This window comes from Ranitomeya imitator, chromosome 1, assembly GCF_032444005.1.
Source record: "Ranitomeya imitator isolate aRanImi1 chromosome 1, aRanImi1.pri, whole genome shotgun sequence".
NCBI classification, from domain to species: Eukaryota; Metazoa; Chordata; class Amphibia; order Anura; family Dendrobatidae; genus Ranitomeya; species Ranitomeya imitator.
This window is the reverse complement of record NC_091282.1, coordinates 704503680-704525127: the sequence shown is the minus strand read 5'-3', so window position 1 is coordinate 704525127 and position 21448 is coordinate 704503680. Positions and strand designations below refer to the sequence as shown.

The 21448-nt window shown below is 44.2% G+C and overlaps 1 protein-coding gene across 1 annotated transcript in view; it reads right to left on the bottom strand.

Annotated features, from left to right (window-relative positions):
- Positions 1-1525: 1525 nt before the first annotated feature.
- The window catches only part of LOC138643073 (inositol-trisphosphate 3-kinase A-like), a 179765-nt gene continuing 159842 nt past the window's right edge, over positions 1526-21448 (bottom strand). Inside the window, exons 4-7 of the mRNA XM_069731805.1 lie at positions 13487-13691; positions 12935-13036; positions 12668-12739; positions 1526-10960 (exon numbers count right to left, since the gene is read on the bottom strand). Of these exons, the coding sequence (XP_069587906.1) occupies positions 10760-10960; positions 12668-12739; positions 12935-13036; positions 13487-13691 (580 nt within the window). The 3' untranslated portion in view covers positions 1526-10759. The remainder of the gene's footprint in view (positions 10961-12667; positions 12740-12934; positions 13037-13486; positions 13692-21448) is intronic.

Below are 21448 nucleotides of genomic sequence, written 5' to 3'. Positions count from 1 at the left end.
CCTATAAGTATAGTGTTGTATGTTTATCAAGGGAGGCTGGCAGGGTTAGTTAAGTGAGATGAGCAAGACAAACTAGCCACACACACACCCACTCCCACCCAGGGGAGTGGTTAAAAGGTATATAATGTGACCAGGGTGTGGGTCACATGTTCCTGTGTGGTTCCAGTGTTTGGATCTTAAGGGTCCAAGTACAAGGTCCTGGAGGCCCGTTTTGGAAGTCCTGGGATTAGGATTCCAGAAGAGCACGTGGTGCCCGTGTTGGAAGTCCTGGGAGTAGGATTCCTGAACAGCACGTGGTGAGGCTTTGGACTTGCTGGCCTGGGGTGTTGGACTAAAGCCCTGAATAGCACCTGGACAGGCCACACGCTGGTGCATTGGGAGGTCCTGGGAGTAGGACCGGATCCCTGAGCAACTGGGAGGTCCTGGGAGTAGGACCGGATCCCTGAGGAGCGCACAGGGACACTGTGGACCTGTATGGTCGGTGTTGGGGAAGCTACCGTCCTTCGGTGGGTCTGGACTGACTAAGACATGCCGCACAGGCAAGTTGGTGATTCCCATAAGAGAGGACTGACAAGGAGTCAGCAGGTGGAGCAGGAGCTCCCGTCAGGTACCTATACAGACTGTTGGTGCTTGTGATATGAACTGTGTGGTAACCCACGGCAACTGGTCAAGAGAGGACCAGCATGTTTAGTTGCTGCAACTGTAATGTCGTATGTTGGTGCCTGTTGTGCTCCATGGACATTAATGAACTGTATGACGTGCGATCACCCACGATAACTGGACACAGAGGATCGGAGTGTTTAGTGACCGTGCTTTAAAGCCGTATACTATGATGAAAAGACTGTTAAAATGAAAGTTCGTGCCCGTGTACGTTAATCCCGTGCCAAGCAAGTGTCCCCCAACACACTCAGTAAGTGCAATCTAAGGCTACTTTCACACTAGCGTCACAATGCGTCGTTTTGAAGAAAAAATGCAAAGTTGCCTGCAGGATGCGTTTTTTCTCCATAGACTTTTATTAGCGACGCATTGCGACGGATTGCCACGCGTTGCATCCGTTGTGCGGCGGATGCGACGTGTTTTTGCAGTCTGTCGGGACAAAAAAACGTTGTAAAACTGCATCCGCTGCCCCCGTTGTGCTTTTACTTCACAGCATGTGTCGGTACGTCGGCCCGACGCACTGCGATGGGCCCGTACCGACGCTAGTGTGAAAGTAGCCTTACACTATGCATCTACTTTTCCTGTGTATAACAGCATTCATGCAAGGTAGTTAAAATGTTGCCTATGTATCTATTGTTGCCATTTGTTTGTCTACTTTATCTGCTGTTCCTTCCTTCATTTATCTGTCTGAAGTTCTGTATAATCTGCTTTCCTGGTCCTTGCTAATTCATGTGCCTTCTGCACCATATCCTCCGGTCCATGTTGTTCTCCCTAAATTACAGCTTAGAGATTCCAACTCACTCATCATATAATTAAAAAATGGAGAATAGTTCTAGAAGTACACTGGCATATTACAAATTATGGCATATTACAAATAATGAGGCTATTTATCCTCAAACTTGTTGGCGATTTATTTATTCACATAAAACATATATCTTGTGCACAATATACAATATATCTTACTTGAGATATTACAAGTCATATTACAGTTGTTTTAGTGTTCTGAACCCATATACAGTGGGGCAAAAAAGTATTTAGTCAGTCAGCAATAGTGCAAGTTCCACCACTTAAAAAGATGAGAGGCGTCTGTAATTTACATCATAGGTGGACCTCAACTATGGGAGACAAACTGAGAAAAAAAAATCCAGAAAATCACATTGTCTGTTTTTTTAACAATTTATTTGCATATTATAGTGGAAAATAAGTATTTGGTCAGAAACAAACAATCAAGATTTCTGGCTCTCACAGACCTGTAACTTCTTCTTTAAGAGTCTCCTCTTTCCTCCACTCATTACCTGTAGTAATGGCACCTGTTTAAACTTGTTATCAGTATAAAAAGACACCTGTGCACACCCTCAAACAGTCTGACTCCAAACTCCACTATGGTGAAGACCAAAGAGCTGTCAAAGGACACCAGAAACAAAATTGTAGCCCTGCACCAGGCTGGGAAGACTGAATCTGCAATAGCCAACCAGCTTGGAGTGAAGAAATCAACAGTGGGAGCAATAATTAGAAAATGGAAGACATACAAGACAACTGATAATCTCCCTCGATCTGGGGCTCCACGCAAAATCCCACCCCATGGGGTCAGATTGATCACAAGAACGGTGAGCAAAAATCCCAGAACCACGCGGGGGGACCTAGTGAATGAACTGCAGAGAGCTGGGACCAATGTAGCAAGGCCTACCATAAGTAACACACTACGCCACCATGGACTCAGATCCTGCAGTGCCAGACGTGTCCCACTGCTTAAGCCAGTACATGTCCGGGCCCGTCTGAAGTTTGCTAGAGAGCATTTGGATGATCCAGAGGAGTTTTGGGAGAATGTCCTATGGTCTGATGAAACCAAACTGGAACTGTATGGTAGAAACACAACTTGTCGTGTTTGGAGGAAAAAGAATACTGAGTTGCATCCATCAAACACCATACCTACTGTAAAGCATGGTGGTGGAAACATCATGCTTTGGGGCTGTTTCTCTGCAAAGGGGCCAGGACGACTGATCCGGGTACATGAAAGAATGAATGGGGCCATGTATCGTGAGATTTTGAGTGAAAACCTCCTTCCATCAGCAAGGGCATTGAAGATGAAACGTGGCTGGGTCTTTCAACATGACAATGATCCAAAGCACACCGCCAGGGCAACAAAGGAGTGGCTTCGTAAGAAGCATTTCAAGGTCCTGGAGTGGCCTAGCCAGTCTCCAGATCTCAACCCTATAGAAAACCTTTGGAGGGAGTTGAAAGTCCGTGTTGCCAAGCGAAAAGCCAAAAACATCACTGCTCTAGAGGAGATCTGCATGGAGGAATGGGCCAACATACCAACAACAGTGTGTGGCAACCTTGTGAAGACTTACAGAAAACGTTTGACCTCTGTCATTGCCAACAAAGGATATATTACAAAGTATTGAGATGAAATTTTGTTTCTGACCAAATACTTATTTTCCACTATAATATGCAAATAAATTGTTAAAAAAACAGACAATGTGATTTTCTGGATTTTTTTTTCTCAGTTTGTCTCCCATAGTTGAGGTCTACCTATGATGTAAATTACAGACGCCTCTCATCTTTTTAAGTGGTGGAACTTGCACTATTGCTGACTGACTAAATACTTTTTTGCCCCACTGTATATAGGAATAACAGGAGGTTTTCTATGTGATCTATGCATCAATGATGTATATAAACAGGTGCATTGTCTTGCAATATTAATCTACCAACAAACCCTTTTATTAAAATGTTCTTTTGTACAATGAATTAGCATTACAAGTTTATTTTTTACATCTCAATTGTCGTTTTTTTGAAAAATATTACTTTGTAAAATTGCGTTCCCATCTGTTCACTGAAAAAAATAGATACAATTTTACATAACATTTTACAAGTTCTTTATTACAGTTCATTCCTGGGCTTCGACATAATGAATCACATAGCTTTGTAGCTGCTTGGAAAAAGTAATGCCATGATAATCTGGGAACCATGATGACCAGGCCAGAATCCCCTCATATTGAGATGCCTTCATGACCATTGTTGGAAAAGGAGGTAGCAGCTGAGATTTGGGAAAATGTTAAAGGGTTATATGAAATTAGAAAATGCTGACTGCTTTCCCACAGAAATGTTGCCAGTCTTGAAGATGGGCAGTGTGAGTGTCCGACCACTTGGACCTGCATTGGGCAATTTTATCCTCAACGGAGAATTTTTATTACCGTTGCAAAATAATGTGGCAGGTTGATCATCCGAGCGCTGCTCCATTAATTTTCTAACAAATTCTTAATTTGCAAAGAAAAGTAGAACATAGCGCTGGGCAGCCCTATAGGGAATGGTGTTCGCAGACAAACATGTTCACTGCTGCTCCATTCTTACACTGATAAAAGTTCCCCATTCCATGGATCAGTGCCGGATCCCAGTACTCGGACCTCCTCCGATCAACAAGTTATCATTTTCCCTGTGCATAGGTCAGGGGCAGACATGTTATTGGTGCAACCAGTGCAGCCTCATGGGGGCCCAAGAGGTAAAGGGGCCACTACCATCTCCAAAGCAGGTGGAATTGTGCATTATGATGAGCCACTGGATTGCAAAGGGTCCTTATACTGTTCTTGCACAGGTGCCCTTTTATATCTGTGTCAGCCAGTGGGATATGTCATAACTTGTTTTCAACGGACAACCTTTTTGGTGTATGCAATACAAGACACGACTCCCATAGGCTATAATAGAAAAAACGTCTTTACTCTCCTAGCTGCCTTTGAGGGATCAGAAGACTATATAAGTATCAATAATTAAATCTGATTGATTTATTGTAGTAATCTCCCATACAAAATCATGGAAGGATTGGTAGGATCGTGATGGAAAAGTATTGTGCAGCAGTACAATATGTGTTTTTTACACTGGCGTCTCAGTGCAATCCCTTTCCTATCAATACTCGCGACTGCTCATGATAGTGGAATCGCTAATAGCTTCATGGTAAGTCTGCATCCTCCACAAGGACAAATTGCACAGATAGACTGCAAAAATGGCCACAAGCTGCATCCAGTGAAAACATCATGTAAATTTCAACGTCATCTGAAATATAGCTCATACGCCATCTAAAACTGCGGAGATGAGACTGCATTCTTGCATCTTTACAAACTCTATACGGACTCACTATACAACACCCATCACGAGCCATGTGCTTAGGAATGCAAGGCAATGCATTCTGTGCTATGAAGGGATATGATACTGCATCCCAACTAGGACACTTATAATTGCACTCCTGTCCAGAGGACCACCCCCCAAAAAATGCATAATAACATGATATACGTTTTTTACAATGGGGTCCTATGGTATCCATCAAAACTGTGGCCGCTGTATCGGACTTATATCTCATGAATGCATATGCCTGGCAATAGGCGCAAATGAAATAAGCACTCTGGGAAAAGCAATGAAAAAGAATGCAGCATTTACTTTACATGGGAACACGGCATGAGAGCAACTGGTCACTACAGCAGTATTCTCTGTGGTCATTACCTGTATGTCAGTGTAAAGATAAAATATTATTATTGTTATTCATTTTTATAGCGCCATTTATTCCATGGCACTTTACGTGTGAATATATGGCATAGTATGCTAATGTACAGGTTAAAAACGCTCCATACAAAACTTGCACACATTGTTATTTCTAGGGAAGGGTCTCACATGATACACAGGAATATTAAAGGACCCCGCAAAAGAGGATCCCTATATCCCAGGGGTGTCAAACTGCATTCCTCGAGGGCTGCAAACAGGTCATGTTTTCAGGATTTCCTTGTACTGCACAGGTGATAATTTAATCACCAACTCATTATTTGTGTAGGTGATTAAATTATCACCTGTGCAGTACAAGGAAATCCTGAAAACATGACCTGTTTGCAGCCCTCGAGGAATGCAGTTTGACACCCCTGCTATATCCTATATCAAACTGCACTATACATAACAAAATGTATTAGTGTTTCTTCTAGGGGAAGAATGAATAAAGGAGTATTTCGATCTGATAATCCACACGTCTGTTTCTCGGCCTAATTTCACACGCTACCGGAGCTGGTTTCTGGCCTGATGTAACCCCATTAACGCGCCAAACGTATATCGAACGAGGAAATGGTGGCAGTCCTACTGGGCTGTTAAGGTTCTGTTTCTCTGGTGCTAGTGAAAGGGGCCTCTCAGCTTGTCAGGGTTGTGGACGAGTGTGATGCCACATCAATGACTGCGTGGGCCATCTTCTCACTCCCTATGCCTCCCTGCACCCGTGTGGACAGGTGGTGCCTGTGTAAAACTGTGCCAAGCTGACATTCTGTGTCCCTAGGGGTGCAGAACATCACATTGGTACAAGTGGGGAGACCGTACCACGTGATCACGCTGGCATAATATTGACGTCAGGTGAGGTGGTGAGGTGTGGCTTCTTCATGTTATGATAATGTGATGGCATATTGCTAGGCTATGTAGTCAGCCTATGACAAGGTGAGTAGAGTCCAACATTGTGGAACCATACAGACCCTGGGAATACCAGGAACTCCAGTACCAAACTAGTGCTATGTCCCCATCTCAGTTTTCCTTGCACAAAGGTGTCTTGTTTAAGGGAACTGCTGCACAGTTCTATCCAAGTGAATGGGTCTAGCTGCAGTTTTCTGCACAGTCAGGTGGCAAGGGTACTGCTGCACAGGGATAATCGGGAAGTCAGGTCCCTAGCAATCACTAAAGTGATAGCATGCCCTAGTAACATGATAGGAACATCAGTATTAGAACAATTGGCTACTACCTCAAAGGAGTTTTTGTTACTTCCGTGTCTGAACACTCTCCTACGGCTTTTTCCGCTATGCAGCGCCATGCTTGCACTGCCAACTTCATTCGGGTGTGCAGAAGTCCTGATTTACATTATTCTGGCTGGGACTAGTGATCCCTCAAAGACAGGGAGTCTATGTCTTACTGCAGATTATTGATTTGTTGTAACCAGCTCTCAGCCTTGGGCACGGCCATGCTCTATTTACACCACCAGCAGCTACTTCTATCTGCCAATTCTAGTTTGTTACTCCCCTGATCTATTGCTTTGTCTGTCTCTTGTATCCTGAATATCCTATTTAGTTCCTGACCTTAGTTCATTTCTCTGTTTACCGAACTATCTCCCGATTATATCCCTGACTTTAATCTTCTGGTAATTACCCATCTTGATGATCCTTCTCTCTGCTAGCTCGCTCCAGCTGCTAGTGGCCACTCCAATGATGTAACCCAGTCGGCCCTGAGTATCTAGATTCCTGAATGAGGGTTAATGGGTAAAGGCCAGGGTTCCTCTGGGACCTGCTTAATGGAGTGGCTGAACCCTCTCCCATGGCTTCTGCGCCACTAGGCAGTGCCATGCTTGCCCTGCCGACTTCATTGGGGCATGCAGACAAAGTGCTGCTTTACACTTTTCTGGCTGGGACTTGTGAGCTCTCCCAGACAAGGAGTCTATGTCTTGCTGTCTTTGTAATTGGCTCTCTGCTGTAATCTTTGGACACCAGCAACTACTTCTATCTACCAGTTACAGTTTGTTACTACCCTGGTCTATTGCTTTGTCAGTCTCTTGCATCCTGAATATCTTGGTGTTTAGTTCCTGACCTTAGTTGGTTTCTCTGTTTATTATTATTATTATACATTTTTATAGCGCCATTTATTCCATGGCGCTTTACATGTGAAACCCAATTGTCTCCCGCATGACTTTGACCTCCCAGCTTGACAATCCTCTGCTAGCTCGCTGAACCAACCAACAGCCACCCCGATGATGTAACCCTGTGGGTCCTGAGTAAGTCCAGATCCCTGTATGGGGGTTAATGGGTAAAAGCCAAGGTTCTCCTTGGACCTGCTAAATGGAGTGGCTTGTGCATTAGAACCTATGAAAAGCTGCTAGGCTTCCACCTACAGTTGCCTTTACATGTTTCCCTTCCTCTGAACCAGCACTATAAACTCAATGGATTATTTTCAACCTTTATATGTGACTAAGCACATACACTTAGCACACTGCTCCTATCCTGGCTGTTTTCCATGATCAGTTCATGAGATGTCCACAGTTAGGATGTTATGTAAAATGATCTCATAATCCTCTCTATAGGCAAATATCAACATCATAGTGTTAAATATAGCAAATTGTGGCTCTGTTCATCAGTATTCGATATGTAGGCCCTGAGAATTAAACAAACAAAGGGGTTGACCAGGTTTACATTTGTGGGGGGATAGGCATTCTTGGTGAGAATAACAAAATCGGTCTAATTTTCTCCCTGCCACTTCACTGTTGCCTCTGCACTGCTTCCTCCAATATTTCTTGACAAGGCAGCAGCGGTAAAGCCATAACTAGAGCATGAAACCGCTATTCTGTTAAGTAAGATGGAGCACAATGTGCATAGTTCATCTTCTATATATACCGTAATAAAGTCCCTACACTGCAGATTGTGTAGCCTGAAAATCTAAGAACAGATAAGAAAACAATATATGTATATAAAAGGTTATTGTGTTACACACTCACAGCTTGTCCATTTAGCACATCATATAGATGGTTTATACGAGTAATAAACTCAATGATTAACCTTGGGTTACAGTAGTCAGGTTTTTAATTCTTTAAAACTCTTGATGGTGAATTACGTAATAGTGGCCAATCAGTTTCAATCAACCTGAAGACCAATAATTCTTTGACAATACCTATGTGAACTTAGATCACTATAGGGTACTATACTTTGGAGCACGAGTAATTACAGATCAAACTCCAATTCCCGGGCAGAAATTCAACAAGGTATAGTAGCGGCCAAAAGTTTTAAGGCGGACACAAATTTTGTCTTTCACGTTTGCTATTTCAGTGCTTTTAGATTTTTTTCTTATCCTTAGATTATAAGTTTTTACACTTTTATAGACAAATACATCAAGTTCATGTAAAGACTCAATATTTACAGTGTTGACCCTTAAGCTACTTTCACAAATCAGGTTTTTGCCGTCAGGCATAATCCGGCGAGTTTTGAAAAAAACGGATCCGTTTTTTTTCCCGCCGGATCCATTTTTTTCCCCATAGAGTTGTATTAGCGCCGGATTGCGCCTGATGGCCCCACATTTCATCCGTTTTTTGCCGGATCCGTCTAAAATTAGTTTTCCGGCGGCTGGAGAAAACGTTCATAGGAATATTTTTTCTGTCCGGTGAAAAAACGCCAAGCGATGGATCCAGTGATAAACGGATGAAGCTGACATGTGAAATGATGAATTTGGCCCCGAATCCGGTTTTACATGCATTCTCCATACAATTATGCACAATTTCCGGTCTCTCTCTCTCATCAGTTTTTCACTATTTGCGACGGATCCGTTATTTAAAAAATTGGCCGTATTCTGCCTGAAACCAAAAAACTGATGTGTGAAAGTAGCCTTATTTCTTAGGACTTGGGCAATTTGCCCTGACAGCAGGATATCAACTTCTGGGTCAATCCTAGAGGTGGTCTACATCAGAGAATATAACTTTCCTCGTTCCCTGCAGTCCAATCACTGTACTCAGTGTAAACTTATTTTCTCTGATGAAGCTCACTCTAGACTATTTAGGACTCAGGGACATCTGGAAGAATGATTATCCTGAGAATAAAAGGTGAACGCTACCATGAGTCCTGTGTCATCCAACAGCAAAGCGTCCTGAGACCATTTACGTGTGTGGACTTTTCATCCATAGAGGGGGTTCACTCATAATTTTGCCATGAATAAAAAATGATATCTAAAAATCCTCCAAGAGCAATGTCTCCCAAGCATTCAGGAGTAGTGATGAGCGACCAGGCAATCCCCACGTGTACTTATGCTGGCTAACAGATGTAAATCATTCAGCTGCGGCAAGAAAAACTAAATCTCCGAGCACTAAAAAATACTCGGAGGACACCCGAGCGTGCTCGAGAAATCTCGTGTAACGAGTATATTCGCTCATCACTATCCAGGAGCAATTTGTTGATGAACAATGTTTTTTCCAGCATGATGGAGACCATGTCAAAGACATAATGAATAAAAAAGTGGCTTAATGAACAAAACATTAAAGCCTGGGTCCATGGACAGGAAACTCTACTGATCTCAATCCAATTGAGAACCTGTGGTCAATCCTCAAAAAGCGGGTGGACAAACAAAAACCCATATATTTTGATATACTCCAAGCACTGGTTAGACAAGAATGAGAGGTCGCCTATCAGGATTTGGCCCGGAAGCAGATATCCACCTGCTATAGGGCGAAAGGCAGACATCTGGAAAAGTAAAGGGCAACTCTGCAAATATTGAGTTTTGACATAAACTTCATTTATCAGTATAAGTTTAAAACCTTATAAAATGCTGATAATTGTACTTCAGTAAGCAAAGAAATATCGGACTAAAATCTAAAGATACCAGAAGCAGCAAAACCAACATTTCTGTCAGTCTCAAATGTTTTGGCCATGACTGTATATGCAACTATACCCGAAAAGTTATTTGGCCAGCAGATATCCTATATACTTGTATATGTAAAAACAGAATAGGATTGGCCAAATAGTAGTTCACTTATGGAGATATGCAGATGCCCAAACTTATTAATTGTTGGTCAATTCTACTGAAACCTAACAACCGGGACCAATGGGTATAGGCACATGAAGACCTTTTCTTAGGTACAATTATTACTATTACGTATTCTTTTGTGGGACTATTTCATAATTTTGTCCATGAGCAGCCCACATAGCGATCCTACAAAATCAATGATGTAACTGGCTGGCGCACTGGGGCCATTACATACATGGGTCCATTTTCATGAGTGTGCCACCATTGTCTGGCATGGTCTTTGTCAGTATGGTAGGAGGGCTCTAGTTGGCTGTTGAATTTTATGTCATTATTCAGAAAATGTGTCAATGCTGATGACTGATGATTCGGTGACGTAGAGTACTGAGAGATTTTGTCAAAGAAAGTTTTTTGTGAAGATCATCAAAGATTACTCTAGGTAGGCACAAATAATCCGTGTCGAAACCTGTACAAGCATTGTGATTCTTATGTTAAAAGCTTCTTTAGGTCCATCACCAGTAGATAAAATCCATAGTAAACAGCATCAAAACGAAGGTAAAATCCTAATGTAGTGGTCAAGAGACTAGTGGAGGAATCTGTATCAAGATCTAATGCTCGATAAAATCTCAATTAGATTGTCAAATCCATAAAGATAACCGTCTTCTCGGTTCCCCTCTTGCCAGGGAATACGGTGGTTCAGAGTTTGTCCCTCTGGCAGTGGTGTCGTTTTTCCAAAATCTATAAGCCATATGTTACATTTACATTTCTTGTCGTGTACAAACAGCAAGGAGCTTCCAATGACCTGCAGTGGGAGAAGGCAAAGGTGTTACAAGCAGAACATGTGTAAATGGACAAGAAGTACAAACTATATATTCCTGGTGGTGCCAGTGTTTTCTGGTGGAGGTAGAAGGTGAGATGGAAATCTAGCTTGTGTTCAATCATATAAAAAGAAATTCAGACACATTCTGATTTCTCCACAAAATAGTCTTCATTAAATTGCAATGGCTCAAGGCGTCACTGTGTGGATGCCGCAGCACTGATTCAGCACTGCACCCTCTGTGTCCCCAGTATCCGTGCCGTTCATCATGTACTGCTGCCATATCTTAGCAATGCGGAGCACTTTGGTGCTAAATGTGAAGTCTCAGCTTGTGCCATGCTATTTGCAGAAGATGCAAGAGATAGTTGTTCGTTAGTAAAGTGACATCAACTCATTTCAGGGTCGTACGGACCTTTTCGCTACATATATATCCTGATAGAGGTCTGGTGACCTTGAAACGTGTTGATCGTCTTCTTGCAAAGCGAGAACAACTAACTTCTGCAAGTTGCGCAGCACAGCCTAAACCTTCACATTCATCACCTTAGTGCTCTACACCCACGGACCATCTGGATCCAGACAGCAGGTTGCCAGCAGCTGCTCCGTGTGTTTTCAGATAAAGCTGTTGTAGGTGTCGTGTGCTGGACAGAACAGGTGAGCAGGGACGCTCAGAGAGGCCTGCAATAAGTGAGAATCTGTGCTATTTTATCCCCTTATTTTTTCTCTTGATTCTACATCTTAGCAAAATGACACCATTGTATGACACATAAATACCCCTTTAAGTGTTCATGCACAGCTGATTGGCAATGCTGTAGGTGTCTGTAACTCGGAAATAGACTTTAGGTGAGGACAAAGTGGAACAATTAAATGACTGGGAATGAGGGCTGTATATGCAATGTATAGTTTTTAGTTCCATTGTTATAATATTTTGCTAACAGTTGGTGTATCCTGGATTCACATACACAATATGTAGACTTTAGATTAGGTACAGGAAACTATAGTAACCTTTTAATTAAGCCCAAGTGTAAATCTTTACAAGGTGTAATAGAGCACTGTCAGTGGTGGTCTGGCAGCTCTAAAATGGCTACCACGGACAGGCGTAGTTGCTAGCCACTCTGTTTACCAGATCCCAGGAGTTGCCCTGACCTTCACCCTTTATCCTCTGTACAGGGATCTGGACTTAGATAGGGTCCCCTGGGTTGGGGCCATGGAGTAGGCTGCTGGCCAGTGGTGCAGGCTGGTAGGAGTGGTAAGGTGACCGTGTCAGACCCAAAAGGTCAAACAATGCATAAAATCAGAAAACAGAAGAATAGTCAGCAAATTGGCCGAGGTCAGAATAAGAAACCTATGGACAAAACAACTAAAAAGCATAAGCAAGCCAGAGGAAGAGCAAACTGGCAGTAAGCTGGGAGTATTAGTATGGTGTAATGATGTCCAGTACGCCGAAGCAGGGAAGTGATTATTCGAGCTGGACAGTCACACAGGCGTAGTGCCAGACTAGATTGCACTACAGGTTCCAGACACCCTTCTCTCAGTGGCTGGACTGGACAGGACCAGAGCTTCAGATTCCAATGTCTCCTTTATCACTAGTGCCACACGATGAAATAATACAGCAGCTTCTAGTAATAGAAGCAGATGTGGCAAGAGCAGGTCCTGGAAGAGATGTGGCAAAAGGGCAGTAAATAATCAACCTACCTCATGTTGCCTGAAGAACTCTGAGGACTCCACAACACCTCTGATTTCCTGTAGTCTAGTCAGATACTTCTTCTGCAGAATACAGAAAAACATTGTTGTACTATCAGTGGATTGTCCATCACATCCCAAAACCTCAATTACATGTGCTGGTGAGAAGGATGGGAGGCAGGAATACCAACATTCTTGGGATCAGTAGAGAGCCCTAGTAGTCAGTCCTCCACTATGGATTGATATTTACTCTACCAATTTTTTCTCCAATCTACATACCAAAATTATCATGTTCCCATCAATAAATCCAAGGAAGGCTCTGTGGACTTGGTCCCGGGTTTTCGTCATCTTGAAGTGTGTGTTGCATGTCCCGTCACCTTTCTACATAAGTAAGGGAGCATGGATTTAGTCTTCTTTCACAGGACAACCAACTCGACACAGTAAAAGTAACAGATACCGAGTAGTGCTGGCAAACTAAAAGAAGATTATAGTTCTGCAATATAACCTTAATTGGTGTCCCTCATGTGTCTAACAAAGGCAGGGTTATGGGGCAGCTGTATTCACATGAGAATTACTATAAATGCTGAGTTTTTGCTCAATAATACACTACAGACGAGATCAGTCTTGTGTATAGTTATGTATTTGGCATCTTTGTATGCCAATACCTTGACCTGCTGAATGTGACCAGCAAAGTGATGGGATACATTTGATTCCCCCCCCCATAATATATCAGGTTGACCACCACTGTACTTTAATTTGGGAAATTCTGTGTTTTTGCTCTTCTAGGAAGAGAACACACAGTTGTTATTAACCACTAAAAAGTACACTGACCCTTATGCCCTCAATCCTAAAGCCCAAAGTTGATGTTGAGCTGATGGTCTCTCTCCATTGCATGTATCGGGGTTTGGTGACGGCTTGCTGAGCGATCTCCTCCTCCGTAGGTGCATGAGGATCCACCTCAATCATCTTCTTATACATGTCCTTTCTGAGCTTGGGCTTTCCACGGGCCTTTAATAACTCTTCTTCCAAATATGTTCTGGAAGATAAAAATTATATAAAAACTATCATGCACAATGACCAGACCAAACGTATTATATATGAACATTTATATCTTTCATGTCCCTTACATGGGGCAGCTGCAGATTCTAACTTTTGCATTTATTGACAAGGAAACTTCTGCTTTTCCACTACAAACTTCCCCGTCACCCTTTTTGCATTTTATCTCTTTTAATTTATTTATTTTTTACAAGATCTAATTTTCAGCTTTCTGAGTAAAAAAATTAGGAAACATATATTCAGATGTGAATTAATATAGAAAAAAGAATTAAAACTATTTGCAAAATGACTAGAAATTCCTATGGCATCGTGAATCCCTTATTCACAATTCCCCAAATAAATGACCAGAGCTTAAGCAGCTCATCTCTGTATTTGTATTGGACATACTATCATATATAAAGGGTTCATTGCTTAATATATTATGGGATATGAATCATTCATGAAGCCAGCTCTACTAACAAGTCTATTTTATCAAATTAACAATCATTAAATTACAATTTTGGAGCATCGTTCCTTAGAACCCTGCATTCGGTTGTTCGACTGATTTAATCTAAAGTGGAATTTATTTATTTTTCAATCTAAGTTTTACTAGGATTTTCCTATTACATTAAGGTAATTATTGTTATATTTATAATTTATAAAAGGAAAACAACAAGATTAAAGATCAAAGAAGAGAAGCAGAAAAATAACACATAGAACCCTTGAAAAAGTAGGTGAAAAAATGATGAAAAAACATGGAAAGTGAAATAAAACTTCTACAAGATTGACTTAAAATTGCAGTAAATTAAAAAAATTACAACTGTAAATTTTTTTTAACTTAAATTGACAACTAGGGCACACAATCAAACACTATGGACAGTCTATGGACAGAGACAGACTGTGATGAGACATTCCATATTTACAAGGAGAATGGAAAAACTCAGTTGGCAATGTATTCATACATTTTTAGGAGGAATAACTGACGAATGGCACAAAGCAGAAATGCTTCAGAGTTGCTATTTTATGGGAAAACAGGGATTTTTGTGTACTCACCGTAAAATCCTTTTCTCTGAGCCACTCATTGGCAGACACAGACCATGGTTGTTATGCTGCTGCCACCAGGAGGCTGACACTAAGTTAACACAAAAATGTTAGCTTCTCCTCTGCAGTATACACCCTCATGCTGGCTCCAGAACCAGTTCAGTGCAAAAGCAGTAGGAAAAAACATTAACAACATAGAAGAGTACAACATGACAACTTAAAGGGAACCTGTCACCCCGTTTTTTGAGATTGAGATATAAATACTGTTAAATAGGGCCTGCGCTGTGCGTTACTATAGTGTATGTAGTGTACCCTAATTCCCCACCTATGCTGAGAAATACATTACCAAAGTCGCCGTTTTCGCCTGTCAATCAGGCTGGTCTGGTCAGGTGGGCGTGGTGACATCGCTCTTTTCTTCCCCAGCTTTCCGTTGGTGGCGTAGTGGTGTGCGCATGTCCAAGTTCCGAATTCCCTGCGCGCACGTGAAGAAACGGCGCGCGATCTGCGCTGTTATCCCTTTCATCGGTGGGGGCGGCCATCTTCCTGGGGCCGCGCGTGCGCAGATGGAGTGCTCTGCTGCACGGGGCTTCAGGAAAATGGCCGCGGGATGCCGCGTGTGCGCAGAAGAGATCGCGGCGGCCATTTTCCCAAAGCCGAGTTTGCATCTCGGCTTTGGGAAAATGGCCGCCGCGATCTCTTCTGCACACGCGCGGCATCCCGCGGCCATTTTCCTGAAGCCCCGTGCAGCAGAGCACTCCATCTGCGCACGCGCGGCCCCAGGAAGATGGCCGCCCCCACCGATGGAAGGGATAACAGCGCAGATCACGCGCCGTTTCTTCACGTGCGCGCAGGGAATTCGGAACTTGGACATGCGCACACCACTACGCCACCAACGGAAAGCTGGGGAAAAGCGCGATGTCACCACGCCCACCTGACCAGACCAGCCTGATTGACAGGCGAAAACGACGACTTTGGTAATGTATTTCTCAGCATAGGTGGGGAATCAGGGTACACTACATACACTATAGTAACGCACAGCGCAGGCCCTATTTAACAGTATTTATATCTCAATCTCAAAAAACGGGGTGACAGGTTCCCTTTAAATAACAGGCAAAAGCCATATAAGCCATTAGGCTAACAGGGTGGGTGCTGTGTCCCCCAATGAGTGGCTCGGAGAAAAGGATTTTATGGTGAGTACACAAAAATCCCTGCTTCTCCTTCACTTCATTGGGGGACACAGACCATGGGACGTCCAAAATCAGTCCCTGGGTGGGAAAACAACACAAAGGATTAGGCTTCATTTAACAACTGCCTAGATGTGTGGCACTGCTGCCTGCAGAATTCTTCTGCAAGACTCGCAACCGCTGAAGCCTGAGAGTGAATATTATAGTGCTTTGCGAAGGTATGTAAACTGGACCAAGTCGCAGCTTTACAGACCTGCTTTGCCGTCGCCTGATGCCAAATGAACCTAGAAGCCCCCACCGCCCGAGTGGAGTGTGCTCTGATCCCAGCTGCGATGGGCTGATTTCTGACTCGGTATGACTCCTGGATGGTGGAACGAATCCACCTGGCTATCGTGGCCTTTGAAGCGACAAGACCAGTCCTCTGACCTTCCGGGAGAACGAAGGCATCCCTCCATATGAAGAACGCCGTCCTCGAGACTTACCTTCTCAGAGCTCTGACTAGGTCCAGAGAGTGGAGAGCTCTTTCTACCCTGTGAATAGGAGACAGACAAAAAGAAGGGAGAGCAATGTCCTCATTAAGATGAAAGGACGGGGACGGCCTGAGTACAACCGTATCCTGATTGAAATTAAGGAAAAGTGCCCGGCTGGAGAGGGCGGCTAGTTCCGGAACTCGTCTGATAGATGTGATCGCAACAAGGAAGGCAACATTCCAGGTTAGAAAAACCAACAAAATGTCCTGAAGCAGTTCTAAGGGTGGTTCCTGTAGGGCACTCAGTACCAAGTTGAGGTCCCAAGGCTCTAAGGGCATGTGACACCCCTTGTAGAAAGGTCTTAATCTGAAGCTTTGACGCGATCCGTATTTGAAATAAGACCGATAGAGTGGAGACTTGACCCTTAAGAGAGCTGAGTGCCAGACCGGAGTCCAGACCGGCCTGTAGGAACTCTAAAATGGTGGGAACTGTGAAGACGAGAGGGGAAAGACCACGATCCTTGCACCAATCAAAAAATGTCTTCCAGGTACGGTGATAAATGCGTACTGATGTGGGTTTATGGGCACTAACCACAGTGGAAGCGACCTGTTGAGAAAACCCAGCCTGCGTCAAAATCCAGGATTCAATGGCCATGCTGTTAAACACAGGGCCCGAGTTCTGATGGTAAATCGGGCCCTGGGAAAGCAGATCTGGTTGATCCGGTAGCCATCAGGGTATGTCAGCCATGAGGTGTACCAACTCTGTGAACCACGCGCGGCGTGGCCAATCGGGAGTGATCAGGATCACTGGGACTCCTTCCGCCTTGATCTTCCTGATTACTCTTGGGAGTAATGGTAGGGGGGAATGTATGGAAGACATAATTGGCACCACGAAAGAACCAGGGCATCCATTCCGATTGCTCTTGGATCTCAAGACCGCACTATAAACTGGGGAACTTTGGCATTCAGTCTGGATGCAATCAGATCCACATCTGGGATCCCCCAGAGGAGACAGATCTGGTTGAAGACTTCCGGATGAAGCTCCCACTCCCCCGAGGAAAGCTCCACAGCTGAGGAAGTCCGCTGTTCTGTTTTCTACGCCTGGAATGTGCACTGCTGAGATTACCGAGTGGTTGTTCTCTGCCCATCGGAGGATGTGACTTACCTCGGACATGACCGCCCTGCTGCAGGTACCCCTTTGATGATTGATGTATGTCACTGCCGTGGCGTTGTCCGATTGAATACGGATGGGGTGACCAGCTAGAAGATGATGGAACTGATGCAGGGCCAGCTGAATAGCACGAATCTCCAGAACGTTGATCGGTAGCTTCGATTCTCGAATTGACCAGCGGCCCTGAGCAATGTGGTGATGAAAGACTGCTCCCCAGCCCAAAAGACTGTCATTGGTAGTCACCACAAGCCATTGAACAGAGAGAAAAGGCTTCCCCTGGTTGAGGAAAGAGTTCAAGGTCCACCATCTGAGAGCCTCTGCCTGACCTTCAGGGAGAACAGGCACCTGCGGTTGAGGGAGAAAGGGTTCCTGTTATGGCTGGCAATCAGGCAACACAGCGTGCAGTAATCAGCGCACATACAGAGATCTGGCAATAACCAAAAACAATAGGACGAGCTCTGAGACGTGGAATCTCTGTAGACTGCAGTACCTGATCTATCCTCACACAACTATAAGCAGCAGTGGATTGCGCCTATCACTACCTATGCAACTCGGCACTGCCTGAGGAGCTGACTAGCCTGAAGATAGAAATACAAGCCTGACTTACCTCAGAGAAATACCCCAAAGGAATAGGCAGCCCCCCACATATAATGACTGTTAGCAAGATGAAAAGACAAACGTAGGAATGAAATAGATTCAGCAAAGTGAGGCCCGATATTCTAGACAGAGCGAGGATAGCAAAGAGAACTATGCAGTCTACAAAAAACCCTAAAACGAAAACCACGCAAAGGGGCAAAAAGACCCACCGTGCCGAACTAACAGCACGGCGGTGCACCCCTTTGCTTCTCAGAGCTTCCAGCAAAAGTTAATAGCAAGCTGGACAGAAAAAACAGAAAACAAACTAGAAGCACTTATCTAGCAGAGCAGCAGGCCCAAGGAAAGATGCAGTAGCTCAGATCCAACACTGGAACATTGACAAGGAGCAAGGAAGACAGACTCAGGTGGAGCTAAATAGCAAGGCAGCCAACAAGCTCACCAAAACACCTGAGGGAGGAAGCCCAGAGACTGCAATACCACTTGTGACCACAGAAGTGAATTCAGCCACAGAATTCACAACAGTACCCCCCCCTTGAGGAGGGGTCACCGAACCCTCACCAGAACCCCCAGGCCGACCAGGATGAGCCACATGAAAGGCACGAACAAGATCTGGGGCATGGACATCAGAGGCAAAAACCCAGGAATTATCTTCCTGAGCATAACCCTTCCATTTGACCAGATACTGGAGTTTCCGTCTAGAGACACGAGAATCCAAAATCTTCTCCACAATATACTCCAATTCCCCCTCCACCAAAACAGGGGCAGGAGGCTCCACAGATGGAACCATAGGTGCCACGTATCTCCTCAACAACGACCTATGGAATACATTATGTATGGAAAAGGAGTCTGGGAGGATCAGACGAAAAGACACCGGATTGAGAATCTCAGAAATCCTATACGGACCAATAAAACGAGGTTTAAATTTAGGAGAGGAAACCTTCATAGGAATATGACGAGAAGATAACCAAACCAGATCCCCAACACGAAGTCGGGGTCCCACACGGCGTCTGCGATTAGCGAAAAGCTGAGCCTTCTCCTGGGACAAGGTCAAATTGTCCACTACCTGAGTCCAGATCTGCTGCAACCTGTCCACCACAGAATCCACACCAGGACAGTCCGAAGACTCAACCTGTCCTGAAGAGAAACGAGGATGGAACCCAGAATTGCAGAAAAATGGAGAGACCAAGGTAGCCGAGCTGGCCCGATTATTAAGGGCGAACTCAGCCAACGGCAAAAATGACACCCAATCATCCTGGTCAGCGGAAACAAAACATCTCAGATATGTTTCCAAGGTCTGATTGGTTCGTTCGGTCTGGCCATTAGTCTGAGGATGGAAGGCCGAGGAGAAAGATAGGTCAATGCCCATCCTACCACAAAAGGCTCGCCAGAACCTCGAGACAAACTGGGAACCTCTGTCAGAAACAATATTCTCAGGAATGCCATGTAAACGAACCACATGCTGGAAGAACAAAGGCACCAAATCAGAGGAGGAAGGCAATTTAACCAAAGGCACCAGATGGACCATTTTAGAAAAGCGATCACAGACCAGCCAAATGACCGACATCCTTTGAGAAACGGGAAGGTCAGAAATGAAATCCATCGAAATATGTGTCCAAGGCCTCTTCGGGACCGGCAAGGGCAAAAGCAACCCACTGGCACGTGAACAGCAGGGCTTAGCCCTAGCACAAATTCCACAGGACTGCACAAAAGCACGCACATCCCGCGACAGAGATGGCCACCAGAAGGATCTAGCAACCAACTCCCTGGTACCAAAGATTCCTGGATGACCGGCCAGCACCGAACAATGAAGTTCAGAGATAACTTTACTAGTCCACCTATCAGGGACGAACAGTTTCTCGGCCGGACAACGATCAGGTTTATTAGCCTGAAATTTCTGCAACACTCTCCGCAAATCAGGGGAGATGGCAGACACAATGACTCCTTCCTTGAGGATATTCGCCGGCTCAGATAACCCCGGAGAGTCGGGCACAAAACTCCTAGACAGAGCATCCGCCTTCACATTTTTAGAGCCCGGAAGGTATGAAATCACAAAATCAAAACGAGCAAAAAATAACGACCAACGGGCCTGTCTAGGATTCAAGCGCTTGGCAGACTCAAGATAAGTAAGGTTCTTATGATCAGTCAAAACCACCACGCGATGCTTAGCACCCTCAAGCCAATGACGCCACTCCTCGAATGCCCACTTCATGGCCAGCAACTCTCGGTTGCCCACATCATAATTACGCTCAGCAGCAGAAAATTTCCTGGAAAAGAAAGCACATGGTTTGAACACTGAGTAACCAGAACCTCTCTGTGACAAAACCGCCCCTGCACCAATCTCAGAAGCATCAACCTCGACCTGGAACGGAAGAGAAACATCAGGTTGACACAACACAGGGGCACAGCAAAAACGACGCTTCAACTCCTGAAAAGCTTCCACGGCAGCAGAAGACCAATTAACCAAATCAGCACCCTTCTTGGTCAAATCGGTCAATGGTCTGGCAATGCTAGAAAAATTACAGATGAAGCGACGATAAAAATTAGCAAAGCCTAGGAATTTCTGCAGACTTTTTAGAGATGTCGGCTGAGTCCAATCCTGGATGGCCTGAACCTTAACCGGATCCATCTCGATAGTAGAAGGGGAAAAGATGAACCCCAAAAATGAAACTTTCTGCACACCGAAGAGACACTTTGATCCCTTCACGAACAAGGAATTAGCACGCAGTACCTGGAAAACCATTCTGACTTGCTTCACATGAGACTCCCAATCATCTGAGAAGATCAAAATGTCATCCAAGTAAACAATCAAGAATTTATCCAGATACTCACGGAAAATGTCATGCATAAAAGACTGAAAAACAGATGGAGCATTGGCAAGTCCGAACGGCATCACCAGATACTCAAAATGACCCTCGGGCGTATTAAATGCCGTTTTCCATTCATCTCCCTGCCTGATTCTCACCAGATTATACGCACCATGAAGATCAATCTTAGTAAACCAACTAGCCCCCTTAATCCGAGCAAACAAGTCAGAAATCAATGGCAAGGGATACTGAAACTTAACAGTGATCTTATTAAGAAGGCGGTAATCAATACACGGTCTTAGCGAACCATCCTTCTTGGCTACAAAAAAGAACCCTGCTCCCAATGGTGACGACGATGGGCGAATATGTCCCTTCTCCAGGGACTCCTTCACATAACTGCGCATAGCGGTGTGTTCAGGTACGGACAAATTAAATAAACGACCCTTAGGGAATTTACTACCAGGAATCAAATCGATAGCACAATCACAATTC